The 17,029-nt window shown below is 49.6% G+C and overlaps 1 protein-coding gene across 1 annotated transcript; it reads left to right on the top strand.

The window, feature by feature from the left end:
- Positions 1–16,045: 16,045 nt before the first annotated feature.
- Positions 16,046–17,029, top strand: LOC119238193 (olfactory receptor 4K2). The gene has a single exon (XM_037501902.1). The coding sequence runs from the start codon at positions 16,076–16,078 to the stop codon at positions 17,027–17,029; it is 954 nt and encodes a 317-aa protein (XP_037357799.1). The 5' UTR covers positions 16,046–16,075.

Raw genomic sequence — 17,029 nt, 5'->3', positions numbered from 1 at the left:
TCATTTGCCTGAATGTGCCCCCACACAGGCGGCCACGTTCATTCTCTTACACCCTACAAACGGCGTACCCCGAGGTGCCCACAGTTTGGGTACAATGTCAACGGACGGACTGCCCTGTGTCTAGGACAACAGGTCCACACAAAAATCCCACGTTTTAAAAAAACCAATGAGATTTTCCAATTATACCGAAAAGTATAAAGCATGGTGCATTCCCTAATCCAATACCTTTGACACTTTAAACAACACCAAGAAAAACAAGAGTTTACTAGGCTTTATAATAGATAACTGCTTTTGAAATAGGTCATGAAAATGTATGTTTCCAAATTTATCTGGAAATAAATTACCTTGCTTCACCGGTAAATACCTTCGCTTGCGTGTGTAAGCAAAATCAGCTCTTAAACAGCCGCAGCGTCATCCCAACAGAGTGAATCTCTTCATATCCTTGTCCAGTCCATACTCAGGTTTCCTTGTTCTACCCCCCAAAAGTTTGAAAAACATGATTTATTTGAAAATAAGCACAAGTGATCTGCAGGTGTATAACTGGACGAGGAGAGCCCATACCTGGGAGGCCTCTCAGCTCAGCTCAGCTCAGGCACTGTTGGACTTTTTGCTTCTGGCCTGGCATCACCTGCACTGGCCCTGGCACACAGTAGGTCCTCAGAAAACATCTGGGGAAATGAGTAAGTGGGGAAAGCCCTGTCCTGGCCCTGGTGCCCAGCAGGTCAGGAATTGTGGGTTGTGAATCTCCCCTGTACTCTGGATGTCACCTGGGCTTCAGCACACAGTGGGTCCTCAGGAAGAATGAGTCCTGGAGTGAACGGATGAATGGTGAGCATCTACAGCACTAGCCCTGGGGGGCCCTCCAAGTCAGAAACCAAGCGTCCTGGTTTTTCCTGTGCACGGCCATTGGCACAAGGTAGGTTCTCACGAAGCCCCCCCATCCCCCGCAGCTGAATGCAAGTTCACCCAGCATCCACCCTAGAGTCCTCGAAGGTAAGAGACAATGCACAGTTTTCTCCTAGGGCCGCAGACACCATCTAGGTCTCAGCACACACTAGGTCCTTTAGAAATGCTGTGCTGGACTATTCAGCTGAAGGCACCCAGCCACGGAGCTCAGGGTCATAACCACGCAGTCCAGCTCTTCCCTCTGGCCCACATTTCCCCGCCCCTCCCTCTGCACACAGTGGGTGCTCAGGAAATGCCAGCTGGGTGGTTGAATGAGTGAAATGAGACCCCAGTTTCCAGGGGCAGATTTCACTCAGGCGAGAGCCAGGCCTTCCCCGCAGGAAGTCCGCGCCCTCTCCCGATAAGTGAAGGGGCTTTTCTTCTCTCCGGCTGCCCCTCACTTCGGCTTCCACATGAAGCTCCTTACCGGGGTGTTTTTCTCACATCGGCACCGGCGGGTCTGCGCCGGTCAACCCGACGGACAAACGCAAACACAGACGGGCACGTTGCGGCCCACAGTCGCCCTTTCTCCCCCTTCCAGCCTGTCACCGCCCTTGGTGACGCAGAACTTCCTGGGCCTTCCGCAGGCTCCTGTGCTCTCCGACCCAGTGTGCTGGGCCGGGCCGCGAGCGCGCCTTCCCTGCCGCTCCTGAGCCAGCTGGGAGGGCCGGGAGGAGCCACCCCGCCGCGGAGCCGCCCCTGGACCTTAGGCGCAGCTACGAGGTTCAGCGTCGGAGGAGGGTCCTGGCATCCCCCAGCCAAGCAGAGCCGAGCGGACGCCGGCGGGACCGGAGGGCGCAGAGGGCGGCTCAAGCCGGTGCGCGCGCGCCGACCCCACCACCTCGCTTCGGCCGCCCCATCTCGGCGTCTCCCGGGAGCGCGGCCGCCCGGACCCGCTAGACCCGCGCGCGAGGCGGAGCCAGACAGGCGGCGGGCCCCGTGGCGGCCGCGTAGACGGCGCCTGCCGCCCGAACGCCCGCCCGCGAAGGGAGCGGATTTGACTGCGGCACCCGGCGCTCGCTTCCAGGAGGCCGGAGTGCGCGGGCAGAACGAGCCGGTGGGACGGGCTGTGCGCGCGGCGTCCGACGCCAGGAGATTGTGAGCGCAGGCTTATGGGGGAGGCGGTCAGCGCGCTCGCAGACACAGGTTGGGGCTACGCGCTCCACCGGTCGACCAGCTCTCCGCGGGGTCCGCGCCTCCTCCCGCAGCCCACCGGGACCCTCAGCCCACCCAGGTCTTCCAGCTCGCCCGGAACGCTCAGCCCACCCGTTAGTCCCGCAGCCCACCCGGAGCCTGGGGCGCACAGCCCGCCCGGGGCCACCAGCCCTCCTGGACCCTGACCTGCTCGGGGACGTGCGCAGCCCGCGGGACGCTGCCCAGTGCGAAGCGCACATCTGCCGGGCCGGGTACCCCAGGGGAGGCAGCGGCTGCCCCGAGCCCACGTCCCGCTCCGGGGGGAGGGAGGGCCATGGTGGTGCCCAGTGTGGTATGAACGACCAGGATCCAGCCCCGCTCCTGCCCCTGCCGTGCCCGAAGGCCGGAGGTGCCGCCGCTGTTGGCCCAAGTCGCGGGGTCCGGGTAAGGGTCGGTGTCCGCGAGCCTGGGGGCCCTGGACATGGAACCGGGCTAGCAGACGCGGGTGAGGAGGCCGAGGGGGCCAGTCGCGAACCTGGAGCCGCCGGCTGGGCGGGGGAGGCTGAGCCGGGCCGAGAACCTGGTGCGAGGAACCCCCAGAAAGGCCATGGCCGGGGGCCGCGAATTGGGGTCGGCGCCGCGTGTTGAAGCTGGACGACTGGGGCGGAGCCGCGAGCCTGGGGCCGGATCCCGGGATCCAGGAGCCGCTTGACGCGGGTTTCCAGCGGGATCCTGTCGGAGCCGCTCTCGGGGGATGGCCGCGGCGGAGAACCGGACCAGCAGCGCGCAAGGCGCGGAGAGATCCCCCGTCGGACGGCCGAGGCTGGACGGCCCCCAGCCAGGTCCCACCTCTCACCGCACCACCCCCACCCCCCCGCGCGCCCGAGGTCGACCAGAGGCCCCGGTGCGCCCCGGGGCGGTGGGAAAGGGGTCGCGCGGCGGTCCGGAGGCCTGGTCGCTGCTCCAGAGGCCCGCGGGGGCCTGCGGCTCAGCCCCGCTCCTGGGCGCCGGGATTTTTCTGGCCGGAAATGTGCGCTTTTTACCGCCAGGTTATAGGTGGTTCCTCTCTCCGCGCGGTGCTCGCGCATCCTCTAGTCCGCGGCTGCGCTCCCGAGGTCTGTGTGTCGGGGTATGTCAAGTGCTTCGTTAGCGCGCGAGCAAGTTTGTTGACCTTTGGGCTCCACGCGGGCGTGTTTTCGCTGTTTTATGGGATGAGATTGTCTTCACCCAAGAGAGCGCGCCGCAGAAAAAAAATAAAGCACTCTCTGCGGGAGAAATGGCTTCGAGAAACTAACAAAAATGTGCTTCTCTTGTCTCGGCTCACTGGCCGCGCGGCCGGGCAGGAGGTAAATGTCTCCTTGAGGCTTCTTAGAACGTGGTTCTTGGCTATGGGGTGCACTTGTGCCGTCCGGGCTGCTAGACACGTCGCTCATGACATGCTTTCACACCCAAATACCAGAAAAAAGGGGTTCGTCATCCCCTATTGAAAGGCTTTTAGTCACGTTTAGGCTCTGCTCTATCGACTTTTCAAGGGGCTGCTCAACCTGATTCCCGTTGGCTGTGGCGTGTCGCCCACTCACTGGGCGGGGCGGGGCCCCACTAAGGTCTGAGCTTGTGTCTTGTGCCCAAACCCCAAAAGATGCGCCAGCGGGTGTGGAGCCGTGTTTCCCGCAACAGTGCACCAAGTGTGGGCAGTTGGCTCTCTGGAGCCGGTGGGGCGCTGTGCGCGAGGCTGTGCTCCTTTGTCCCCGAACCTGGGGGGGTGTGTGGTCGCGAGGAAGCAGGCGTGTCCGGAGGGCCTGTATCTCGTCCCCCATGTCGCTGGTGGTGTGATCGCGCTTTTCCGAGGAATGCTTTTACGCGTTTTGGGGTGCTGTGCCCTTGTTCGCAAAATTCTGTGCGCCTTCTGTCGGTGGTGCTCCCGGTGTGTTCCTGCACGCCCCCTGCTCCTGGAATTGACAACCCCGCAGTAATATGCGGGCTTCCTGGGGTTGCTCGCGCCCCCTTTAATGAGTGTGGCGGCTATGGAAGCGTCGGGGATTAGGTGCTGCCTGAACCTTGTGTGGGACTGTGCAAACTTTACGGGACCATCTTCCTAGGTACAGCGGGCCTGGCTGCTTCCCGGCCTTTTTCTCACCATGTGCGTTGCCCTTGAAGGTCCGATTCCTCCCAGTACCTGCTCCTTGACTCTAACATGTTTGTCTTCTGGGAATACAGGGCCTGTGGAGCCCCTTGAGTGCATCCCAAAAATGCTTGTCTGGAGCAGAGGCTGGACAGTTAGGTGGTCACTGACCTGCTTGCCAAAGGAAGTGAAGGACTTGTGTGGCTCTTTATGGTCTACTCCCCATTGGTGTGGGGGTCCTAGGTGAGTTGGGCTTGTGCCCAGTACTTGCTACCCCTGGGGCATTGGATACCCCTGGTTGTAGTTTGGGAGAGCCCAGAGTTGGGTCTTGGGGAGTGTTCCCTGAATGCTGTGAGAGTCACTTTGAATTGAAACTGGTGCTCCAGCACACAGGACTGGTTCTCTAGCTTTTGGAATGAAAGTGCCACATTTGGAGGCCTTTATGTGGTGGTGTGAGGGGCAATACAAGAGATGGGTGCTCTTGTATTGTAGGCCCTGTGGGGCATGAAGAGCTAGCAGGCCTTGGGGCAGTGTCTTGTCACTGAGCTCTGGCTGCCCTGGCCCTTGTTGGTGGTACCAGCAGGGTGTGTGGCAGTGATGGTAACCAGAGGCCTGTGAGGGGCCTATAGTGTGTGTGGCCTCTGGGCATCAGGCTGATGAGTGGCTGACTTGAGTAGTTGTTGGCAGTGCTTTCCCCATGATGGGGCTTGTAGCTCGTGCCTTTGCAACTCTGTGGGGCTGGTTGTGGGTTGGGTGCTACAATGTGTGGAGCTTTGTGGGCTGAAGCAGGTCAGTCCCTCTGACTTATACCTGGTGGGTACATGGCTCATGTTGGCTGAGTGTGGGGCCCCACCATGGGGTTGTTGTAGCACTTGAGTGGGGAGGGGCAGTAGGTGGTGCTAGAGCTGGCCAAGGAAGGTTTGTCTGTGTGCTGCAGCTGGCTCACCTTGCTGCAGTGGTCACTGCTGCCACAAGTAGGCTTTGTCCTACATGGCTGCTGCCCTCCCTAAATAATGCCCCCACATTAGGTTCTCTCCCACAGTGGCTTGGAGTGTTGGTCAATGGGTGGCAGGGTTGGTGCCTACAGCTTTGTCCCAGCCCTGGGTGCTGTGGTTTTCTGGCCTTATGTGCTGTTTTGTCACCATGGGTGCTGGTGGGCTTTGCGTCCTCTGTGGCAGCCTTGGGTGCTCTCTGTCCTGTCTGCTGTCAGATGCTTCTGTGTGTGGGGACTCTGCTCTTCAGGCTGTGGGGGCCAGTTTGAGGGGCAGTGTAGATGTTGGCTCTCAGCTGTCCCTGTTTGCTGTCAGTGCTCCTTGCCCTTTGGAGCTGTGTACCTTTGGGTGCTTGAGGCTGTGGTTTGGGCTTCAGCTCAGTTAAAATGGTGGGTGCTCTTCCCAGGGCAAAGAGGGCCCCCACAGTGCTCCTGTATCTTGTTCTCATACCGGTGGTGAGTCCAGGGAAGTGTGTTCCTTCCATCTGCCCCCTGTGTGCCTTCCTGCTTCACTCATGAATGGTTTGGTTTGTTCACCCCCTTGGAGACTCTGAAGCCAGGGGTGTGTGACTATGCTCCGTGAAGGAGTCCAAGTTTAGCACAAGCTTGTTACAATAGGGGTCAGATTTAGCTCCTAATCACCCCCCTTGTTTTGGTGGTTGCTTGCCTGAAGTCCCATCCCCACAGCTCTACAGGCCTTCTGGTAGGGGCGGCCTCATCCCTGTCCTGCTGCAAGTCCAGGGGTGGTGCAGCCTCTGGGCCGGGCTTATAAGTACCAGGATGTCCTACAACGCCCCTCCGGGGCGGGGTGTGCTCGGTCTGGGATCCAGATGGGGCCTCGTGGGTCCCTCCTCCCCCCGCTGGATTCCAGCGGGGGGAGGAGGGGCCTCCTGCTGCTGCTACGCCCTGTTGAGGTCGACCAGTTGGCCGGCCCAAGCCCTACAGCCGGGTCGACCAGATGGCCCATTCTCGCCTGCCACCAGATGGTGTTGCGGAATGGTTGAGATAGGACGGGACGGGATGGGACGGGACGGGATGGGGACAGGGCGTGGGTCGGAGGGTGATGGGAATACAGCGCCCCCATTCAGATTTGTGTCCTTTCCCTGAAGATGCCTCTTCTTGTTGGGGTGCACTCCCCAGAAGCGCCACGGGGAGAGAACCCCCCCATTTCAGACTTGCATGTCCTCATTTCTCTGGCAAACCAGGAAAAGGCCTTGGAATCCTGGTCAAGCGACATGAAGGGATTTTCTGGTGTGATTAGAAAAATACTCATTCTCGCAGGTTTTCCCATAACCTTCGTGGAGTCAGGACAAGGGCGGGCCAAAATAAGGGGTACACGGTGTATATAAGGCGAACCTGGAATTCTACAAACGGAAAATCGGCCTAAAATGTCCACGAGACACACACACACTGGTCGTGATGCAGGCAGGCTGCAGCCATGGCTTCCAGAAAGCTTGGGAAAGCAGCTGAGAGGCCACAGTCCCTTCACAGAGCTGGGAATCAAGAAAATGACTTTTTAAGTCTAGTCATTGCGAGTTAGAAACAGGATGGTGTGACAAACGCCCAGCATCCAACTTAAAGGAGCTACCAAGGCTGGTTCAACTACTGTATAATTTGTAGTAAGAGAACACAAAGGATTCGACCTAAATATTGACACAAGGAGTAGAAAATTTTTACAAAAACAAGACCTAATAATGGGAAACAAATTGCAAAGCTGGAGGGAAATGGATATAAATCAATCCTGATGATGTTTCTTTGGAAAAAGCAAGAATAAACAAGTCAAAAATGCTTACAAATGAACCAAAAGGGGAAGGGTAATGGTAAAATTAAGGCAATAATGGGAACGGCTGAGTGGGAGGATTTTTTAGCAACAAAATCCACCATAAGGATGAATAAAAAATTGCAGCGGATACATGGGAGCCAAGAGTTAGCCCTCCCTCTCTCCAGGACATGATCCCTCAACAGCAGCCTCTTTGCAATGTCAATGTACAGGTTCTTAACAAGCAGATAAAAGGGTGAGTTAGTCCTCCGCTGTGACAGCAAACTCAACAGACACGAGACTCCTCCAGAAACTCTCAAGACGGGGGTTCAGTATCTGGAGACATATCACAGGTCAGGAAGCTACTAGCACTGTCCACTCCCCAAGCTATCTCTGTCCACTTTCTGCGAGGTCAGGCTGCACCTCCAGCCAGGGGCACCAGCGAATCCCTACCCCCCTTCCAGTGGGATAGAAAACATTTGCATTGACGATGACTTCGTTCAGGGACATGGGTGCAAGGCCTCACCAAAAGGTTAAATGCAGCAAATGTTCCGATGGATGTTGGGAGGGCACTTGGTCAGCCTCAGTGGCCTCTCCTGCTGCTAGCCCAGTCACTTCCTCGCAGACATGCAGAACCCTCGGCGGCGGTGCGGTGGTCAGAGGAAAAGCACCATGGGCATCCTGGTCAACACCAGGAACAGGAAGAGCACACAGACCACCAGGATGATGGTCATCTGCTGGGACACTCTGGGCCACTCCAGGAAACCTTGAGACAAAAGGGGGTGTGACAACGGTTGGGGGGGCACTTGCAGGAGGAGGGCTTTAGGCTCAGGGATAGCTAGGCCTGGCACGTGCTGAGCTGTTGCGATTTCAGCTGTAAGAGGACGCGACTGGGTGACAGGTGAAGTGACATCAGGCTCCGAGATTCTCTTTCCAGCTGCCTGAACCCACGAAGAACCCACCCCACCTGGGACAGCCACAGATCCCCACCCCATTTCTTGGAAGGGGGGTACCCACAGGGGGTGGCTGTGCCATGGGCCGGTGGACAGAGCCTGTGACCAAACCTCACTGGGGGCCAGCACTGACTCTGCCACACCCTCCTGTGCGGGGTGGGGTGCGCTGGGGCCGCTCATCCCTCAGAGCTCAGAGGTAATGGCCCTGGCCCTCTCCCTCCACCTCGTCCAGCCCTCGCTCCTCGCAGAGCCACCTCGGTCCCCATCTCCCCTGTGCCCCTCCCCCCGACGTGCACAGGAGGCATCGAGGGGCCGTGCAAGCAGCAGCCAGGACAACCCTCGTCACCTGGACCCCTGCGGCCCTCCTGCAGCAAAGGCCATCGTTTCAGCGCCAAGGAGACCCACACCCATCAGCCCCCCCACCCCCTCCCTCCTCCAGCCCGCGGCACCCACACTTCCACTTGCACTCCCCCACCCCGCCCCCCACCTGCTCTGGCCTCTCCGGGAGGCCCCAGAACAAGCCTATGGCCCGGAGCTGCCCCCTGGAGTCATCTCCGTCCGCACCCCCGGGGCCGGCCTTTCCTCGCCCCCAAGTCCCTTTCTGACTTGAACCATCAGAGTCGGGTCGAGCAAGAGGCGGGGGACGCCTGCACTGGGCAAGCGGCCGTGGCCTCGGGGTAGGGGGTGGACACGCGCCTGAGGGCAGCCCGTCCCCGCCTCACACCCAGGGCTTGTGGCCCCAAGACAGTCTTAAGGACGTGCTTGGCGGCGCCTCACCAGTTAGCAAGGGTGCCCGGGTGAGTGGGTGAGCGGGCCGTGGGCGGGCTGAGAGCCCTTGAGTGGGCGGCTGATGAAGGACAAACTGGATCCACACTTGGGGGGGCACGCGGGAGCACGAGGTTGGGGTGAGGGGGGCGGGGGAGTGGACGGCCGGGTGGCGGTGATGGGCGAGGGACGGCCGGGTGCAGAGATGAGGGGCTACGGGGCGGGGGGCCGCTACTCTGCCGTGGCCTCCTGGGCCAGCCCTGGGCAGACGGGGTGGGGTTCCCAGGGCGGGCATCCGCGGAGAGGGGGGAGTCCCCTTACCTGGGAGTCCTCGGGACCGGGCCTGGCGCCTTCCTCCACGGAGCTCCGGGCCTGGGGGAACGCGGCGTCCAGAGCAGGCAGGTCTGGGGGCACAGAGAGAGGCCGTGAGTGACCAGGCGGCTGGCGGTGCTCCGCTCCGCCCTCCCCTGATGCCCCCCTGCAAGTTTCAGGCTGGGAGGAGCGCGGGGGGCCTGGGTGTCCTCGTGACTGCCCCTCACCTCCAGGACAGCCCCTCCCGGCTGCGCCGCGCCCCCAGCACACCCCAGCGGCAGAAGGAGGCCTCGGGACACTTGGGCGATGTGGGGGGCCTCCTGGCATCTATGTCTTTATTTAGGGTTCTAGTGTCTTTGTTTATTTTTTGTCTACTTGATCTGTCCATTGGTGTGAGTGAGGTGTTGAAGTCTCCCACTATATATGTATTTTCTTTAATGTCTGTTTTCAGAGCTGATAATAATTGTCTAATATATTTTGGTGCCCCTTCATTTGATGAGTATGTGTTGATGAGTGTTATATCTTCCTGATGTATTGTTCCCTTGATCATAGTGTAGTGTCAGTCTATGTCTCTTTTTACCTTTTTTAATTTGAAGTCTATTTCATCTGATGTAATTATGGCTGTTCCTGCCTTCTTTTTTGGTCCATTTGCTTGTAGAATTGTTTTTCAACCTGCTGCAGGGGGTCTTGTTGCCCCAGCCAGATAGGATACTGACAAGCAGAGAAGAAAAAGGGCCTCACACCATGGGGCTAAAGATCTGGCATCCCTTTGCTTTCTGTTTTTGGTCATAGAGAGAGAAAAATTTATTAGAGAGTATATTGGGCAGTGGATTGTACGTGTCAGCAGACTCTGGGTGGATGGCACGGAAAATTATCTATATAGAAATTAGTTATTAAATTTAAAAAAAAAGAAATTAGTTATTAAACAATTTGGCCCACTTGACAATGGGAGATGGTTTGTTGTGCATGCCTGACAAGCAATCCAGCACAACTATTATAGTAAGTCCTTCGTTACTTTTTTTTTTTCCTTAAAGATTTATTTATTTATTCATACAAGCACTGGGTACAGTCAGAAGCGCGGGAGCGTGAGAGAATTCACCAGAGCCAGAGCGGGGAGCAGAGCAGGCAGAAGGACCAAAGTACACTGCTGAGGGGAGCAGCGGGCAGCAGGAGAGGTCTGCACGCCATGTGGGACCCTCCTCTGGTGGCCGGGGAGCAGCCGGGGATCGAACCAGTGCTGCTGAGGCTGCGGGCAGCTTCGCAGCCCAGCACTCAACCGCTGCGCCACAGGGGAGGCCCTCCTTCGTTACTTTTTTAGAAGTTACTTTTTACTTAGAAGTTTCCTAGGAAAGTTTTTATATGAAGTTAACTGTGTTAAGGAGTTTCTAGGTAGAAAAAGTTCTGATAGGGCCTCCCCGGTGGCGCAGCGGTTGAGTGCTGGGTTGCGAAGCTGCCCGCAGCCTCTGCAGCACCAGTTCAATCCCCGGCCGCCTGGCGAGAGGGTCCCACATGGCCCGCAGACCTCTCCTGCTGCCCGCTGCTCCCCTCAGCAGTGTACTTCAGTCCTTCTGCCTGCTCTGCTCCCCGCTCTGGCTCTAGTGAATTCTCTCACCCTCCCGTGCTTCTGACTATACCCAGTGCTTGTATAAATAAATAAATAAACAAAAAACCAAGAGTTCTCCTCTAAAAAAAATAAAATTAAATTAAAAAAAAAGTAACTTAAAAAAAAAAAAAGAAAAAGTTCTGATAGCTGAGTAGCAGCTGGTCTCCGGCTGAAGGCCATATGAATAGAATAGTCTTTTGATGCTTAGGCTTTAGCTGATAGGGATGTACTGGCGGCTATCCACTGTCTTAAGTAATTGTCTAGCTGAAATAATAAGTTTTAGTGTCAGGTTTGGTTTTTTATCTATTAACCTTGATGGCTACCATCTAGCTGAAACCTGTAGAAGCCAGTAGTCCATGGGAATAAAATACACTGATTGTCTCTGCTTTACACATGATAATGCATTTTTTTTCCTGATTACTAAAAATGAATAAATAAAGACCTGCTGAGTCTCTCGGCAGAAGATACTACCACCTCACCAAGTGTCAGTGTCTTCTCATTCTATCTCATCCCCTTCCCCTCAGCCCTTAAGTTTCAGCCCCTTACAGGTTGCCTAGGCCATCTGATCCTTTCAGGAACCCCTGACACGACATTTTGCCAGAGGCTGGTCCCCGGCACCAACCTTTTACTTTCAGTCCATGTTTATCTTTTGTGGTTAAATGAGTTTCCTGGAGATAGCAGAAGGTTAGATTTTGTTTTTTAATCCAGCCTGCTACTCTGTCTTTTTATTGATGAGTTTAATCCATTTACATTTAGAGTTAATATTGATATGTTGGCTTCTGTATTTGCCATTTTGTCTTTTTTTGTGATTTTAGTCCTTGCTTTATTCTGTTTTTTTTTTTTTAAGATTTATTTATTTATTTATTTATTTATTTATTTATACAAGCATTGGGGTACAGTCAGAAGCACAGGAGGGTGAGCGAATTCACCAGAGCCAGAGGGGAGAACAGAGCAGGCAGACTGACAAAGCACAGTGCTGAGGGGAGCAGCGGGCAGCAGGAGAGGTCTGCGTGCAATGTGGGACCCTCGCCAGCAGCCAGGGATCGAGCCAGTGCTGCAGAGGCTGCGGGCAGTTTTGCAACCCAACGCTTAACCACTGCACCACCGGGGAGTCCCTATTCTGTTCTTCTTGTTCATTCCTCTGTTGGTTTTGGCTTTAGGACTTCTTGTAGAATTTTTTTGGGTGGGGGTTTAGTAATGAATTTCTGGAGTTTCTGTTTGTCTGAAAAGGTCCCTATTTTTTCTTCGTAGAAGAAGGAGAGCTTTGCAGCATAAAATATTCTTGGTTGGCATTTGCTGTGTTGAAGTTTGCTGAATATGTTACTCCATTCTCTTCTTGCTTGTAATGTTTCTTCGGAGAAGTCTGAAGTTAACTTGATTAGTTTTCCCTTATAACTTATATGTTTCTTCCCCTTGTCAGAGAATAGGTTTGTTTTTAACCAAGTAATGGTTTTCATTCATCAATAATACCATTTTTATTCTTTTAAATTTTGATCAATCTGATGGGGGAAATGGCATAGATTTTTATTATAATATGCACTTTCCTGGCCATTACGAAGTTAAATATTTTGCCTAGTTTTTTTTGGCTGTTGGGTATTATTTTTTTCTAGGAATTCCCTGAGTGTCTGTGGCCAGAATTTTTCCTATTGAAACTTTTTTTATTGAAGTAACATTGATTTACACATTGTGATCCAGAGGTACCACATCACATTTCCTAGACGCACTTCACCACACCATACATACCACCAAGGCACCCATAGTCCTCCACCTTAGTCCACTGGTTCTCTTCCACACTTTGATCTCCATCCTCCTTCTATCCCTCTGGTAACCTGAATTCTACAGACTTCTAGTGTTATCGGATTAGTTTTGATTGACCCTTTGTTTTGTTACTTTACAAGCCACATATCAATGAAATCATCGGATATTTGTCTTTTTCCTTCTGACTTCATTTAGCATTAGCCCTTGCATTTCCATGTTGTTGCAAATGGCAAGAATTTCTTTTTTTTAATTGCTGAGTAATGTTCCATTATGTATATATACCACATTCCATAAAGGCTGTACCAGTGTGCATTCCTACCAATAGTGTACAATGGTTACTTTTTCTCTATCTCCTTGCCAATACTTGTTTCTAGACCTTTTGATATGGACTATCTTCACAGGTATGAGATAATATCTAATTGCATTTCCCTGATGATAAATGATGATGAATATTTTTTCATGTGCCTGTTTCCCTCTGTATGTGTCCTTTGGAAAAGTGTCTATTTAGTTCTACTGCAATTTTTTTGATTGGGTTGTTCTTTTCTTTTTGTTGAGTTGAGTGAATTTCTTATAGATCGTGGATATCAGCCCCTTCTCAGATATGTGGTGTGCGAACATTTTCTACCATTCAGTAGGATTAGGATGTCTTTTCATTTTTATAGTTTCTTTCACTGTGAAGAAGCTTTTTAGTTTGATGTAGACTCAATTGTTTACATTCTCTTGTTATTCTTGCTGTTAGAGATGAATCCACAAAGACATAATTGAAGACAGTTTTGGGAATGTTTGCCTATATTTTCTTCTATGTATTTATGATTTCAGATATTACATGCAAGTCTTTAATCCATTTCATGTTAATTTTTCATATTGGGTGAGAATGTGGTCTCATTTCATTCTTTTGCATGTGGATGTCTATTTGTTCTAGCACTGTTTTTTGAACAGACTTTCTCCTATGTATACTGTTGGCTCCTTTGTCACAGATTTACTGTCCATGTTGATGTGAATTTATGTCTGGATTCTCATTCTATTTCATTGGTCTGTGTCTCTTTTTGTCCCAGTACCATACTGTTTTAATAACTATAGTTTTATATGATAGTTTGAAGACTGGGGTGTGATTCCACCACTCTTCTTTTTGTCAGGAATGCTTTGGTTATTTAGAATCTTTTGTAGTAGTGCCACAGAAATTTCAGTAATGTTTGTAAATTTATTTGAAGAAGTCCATTGAAGTCTTGAGAGGAATTACATTGAATCTGTATGTTGTTTTGGGTAAGATGACCATTTTTAACAATGTTAATTTTTTCCAACCCATGAATAGGGAATAATATCTTTGAATATTATTACCTTTATATTATCTTTGAACAGTTTAAACTGAAAGGGAAAAACATTCTATAACTATACAGTATGTGATAAGAACAGCACATTGGTTATAATATAAAACCTGTCTACACATAGCAATTAGTTGGAAAAAGCCATTAATTGTTCTGTTGGTTTATAAAAATGGTGTTCCAGATTTCAGTGTAAATTATTAACCTTCAATGCTTCTGTGTGGTAGGTGTCTTCCTTCTACTTTCTAGCTCTTCCACTCCAATCTGTGACATAATGTCTGCAATGTTTTTCTCTGGGTCATCAATGTGACTACTAATATCATCACTTCTTCCAATGATCTGGTTGGACATGGTCTGAAATTCATCTTTCATCTGATGCAAGAATCTGTACCAATTTTGATAGCCAATTTTGATTGCAAAATGTAATATACCATAGAAACTTACATTAGATAATAATTATGTTGTTATTATTCAATAAATAACTATTTCACAGGAGTTACTTGGAATTCTTATTTTAGTGATGACAACCACATTTCTGGTACCTTGGTCAAAGAGATCTCCTTATACCTATTTTAGTTAATAGTCCCTTGCTTTATATTTCTCCCTTGCCAAATATATGGATAAATTCTTATAAAATGCAATTTTCAATCATCATATCCTTTCATTACTACAATGCTTTTTATTGTCTTTGACATTAAATTACATTTTAGGTTAGCATTATTGCTCTTCCAACCCACTAACTGCAAATAAGTTACACTGTTTTATTCCTCACATGCAATTTTTTCCCACCAATCAGAATTTTAGTTTTCACTAGGTCATATTCATAACATTTCTCATGCATGAGCTCTTTCTTTCTTTATTAAGTATAACATAAATTATTCTTTATCCAGTTTATTCATGCTCTATGAGTAGTGGTTGAGTATTAACTTATTTGGCTGAAGTTTTTTCACTAACTTTTATTATGGGTGTTATTTATTTATTTTTTAAGTGTTCAATATCTCCAAAGAAACTTAAATCACTTGAAGCAGAAGTGAATGTTTTTGTAGTTTATTAGCCTCTGCCTCTGGAACAGGTTTAGGTGACCAAGAGTGCTTCCTAAAATTCACTGACTTGTGATTTCCTGCTACTTGTTAAATGATGATTTTCCAAACATCTATTCCCTGAATCATTCAGGTCCAGGTGAAACAATCATTGTAAATTCTCATAAGACTCTTGAAATATTTTCCTGTTGTGAACCAAATAATGCCATCTTTGTTGTTTAATAAATCCCACTGGAAGACGACTTCTGGTCTATTCCCAAGTCCCCACAATATCCATTTTATCTACAGCTGCTAAATAACAAATGATTCTACTAGGTCACTTATTTATATTTAAAATTGCTTCATGCGTTCTCTGTTAGAGCCTACTTAACACTCTGAATAATCTGATACCTGATTCTCCTGTGGATCTGGTAAGCAAATGATTTCTACTGAAATATTTGACCTATCTGTTGATTTTACTTTCATCTCCTAATCCTTATTTCCATGGAGCTGGAATCAGTAGTTTATGTATACTGGTATATATGAAAGGAAAATTCAAACAGAGATGGGATTAAAGAGACTGATCTTTCCTCTTTCCCTAAAAGCGATGTGACATATACATTAGAGAGAAAGGTAAAATTTTAAGTGATATATATTTGTGAGAGGAACAGAGTCATATTTTAACAAAGGATAAAATAAGTTAAGTGTCTTTCTCTGGGTATGACTATATTGTAATAAAAATGATAATAAATTAGTCTTCCACTGGATAAATATCAGCAAAACTAATTTTCTCTGTGTTTTGATGGGTTTCAATGAGATGATTTTTATGTCTGAACATGTAAAACAATCTTCTGTGGGGATTTAAAAGTTCTTCAATGTTTTATTGCAGCCTCTCTATAATGAAGCTTAAGAGTTCATCTTATATATAATTTAATTTTAGTGACATTTCCGTAAGGATATCCTAATGGGTAAATTCAAATGACTAAATATGTGTGTGTATGAATGTAATGTGTGTGTGTGTGTTTAGCACATTATCTTGAGTAAGTGCTTAATGTTAGCTATAAATGAATAGATGAACAAATATGTAAATAAGTAGATCTGTTTAGTATGCTATAAGCTCAAATTTATTGCTATTTAGTATCAGAAAGGAAAGTGTTCTTTTAACCTCTATAACATTTAAGTGATATTTCACTATCATTGGTAATATCCTGTAGTTATCTTTCTAGTGCCTATAACAAATAATGATAAAAAGAACAGTACAGGTAAGTTTTCATGGAGGAAACAAAATAGATAAAAGTGGACTTTTGGAAGTGAATCTTTTATTTCATTAGGATTATACTTTGTCTTGATACTTTTTTTCCCTACACAGGCTTCTACCTATCAATCAGAACAATGGATGTGGTCAATAAGTCCACTGTTTCTGAATTTGTTTTGCTGGGACTCTCAAATTCCTGGGAAGTACAGACGTTTTTCTTCACAGTGTTTTCACTGTTTTATGTGGCAACAGTGGTGGGCAATAGCCTCATAGTCATCACAGTTATAGCTGATTCTCATCTACACTCTCCTATGTATTTCTTGCTTACCAACCTTTCCATCATTGATATGTCTCTTGCTTCCTTTGCTACCCCTAAGATGATTATAGACTACCTGACTGGACATAGAACCATCTCCTTTGATGGATGCATCACCCAGATATTTTTTCTACACCTTTTTACTGGTACTGAGATCATTTTACTTATGGCTATGTCCTTTGATAGGTATATAGCAATATGTAAGCCCCTCCGCTATGCTTCCATCATGAGTCCCCGTGTGTCTCTTGCACTTGTAGTGACTTCCTGGGTTGTGGGCATCATGCACTCAATGAGTCAGGTCATATTTGCTCTCACGTTACCATTCTGTGGTCCCAATGAGGTAGACAGCTTTTTCTGTGACCTTCCTGTGGTGTTTCAGCTGGCTTGTGTAAATACATATGTCCTGGGCCTCTTCATGATCTCAACAAGTGGCATAATTGCTTTCAGCTGCTTTATTCTTTTGTTTAATTCCTATGTTATTGTCCTGATTACTATCAAGCATCATTCTTCAGGAGGATCATCTAAGGCCCTTTCCACCTGCACTGCTCATTTCATTGTTGTCTTCATGTTCTTTGGGCCCTGCATCTTCATCTATATGTGGCCGCTAAGCAATTTTCTGATAGACAAGACCCTGTCTGTGTTTTATACCATTTTTACTCCCATTCTGAATCCAGTCATCTATACCTTGAGGAATCAAGATGTGAAAACGGCCATAAGGAGACTGAAAAATAGGCTTCTAAATTCCAATAAGGCAACTCCTTTACATTATTTTTAG

This window comes from Talpa occidentalis, unplaced genomic scaffold (assembly GCF_014898055.3).
Source record: "Talpa occidentalis isolate TD23 unplaced genomic scaffold, MPIMG_talOcc4v2.1 talOcc4.11, whole genome shotgun sequence".
Classification (NCBI taxonomy): domain Eukaryota; kingdom Metazoa; phylum Chordata; class Mammalia; order Eulipotyphla; family Talpidae; genus Talpa; species Talpa occidentalis.
This window is presented reverse-complemented; position numbering and strand designations above follow the sequence as displayed.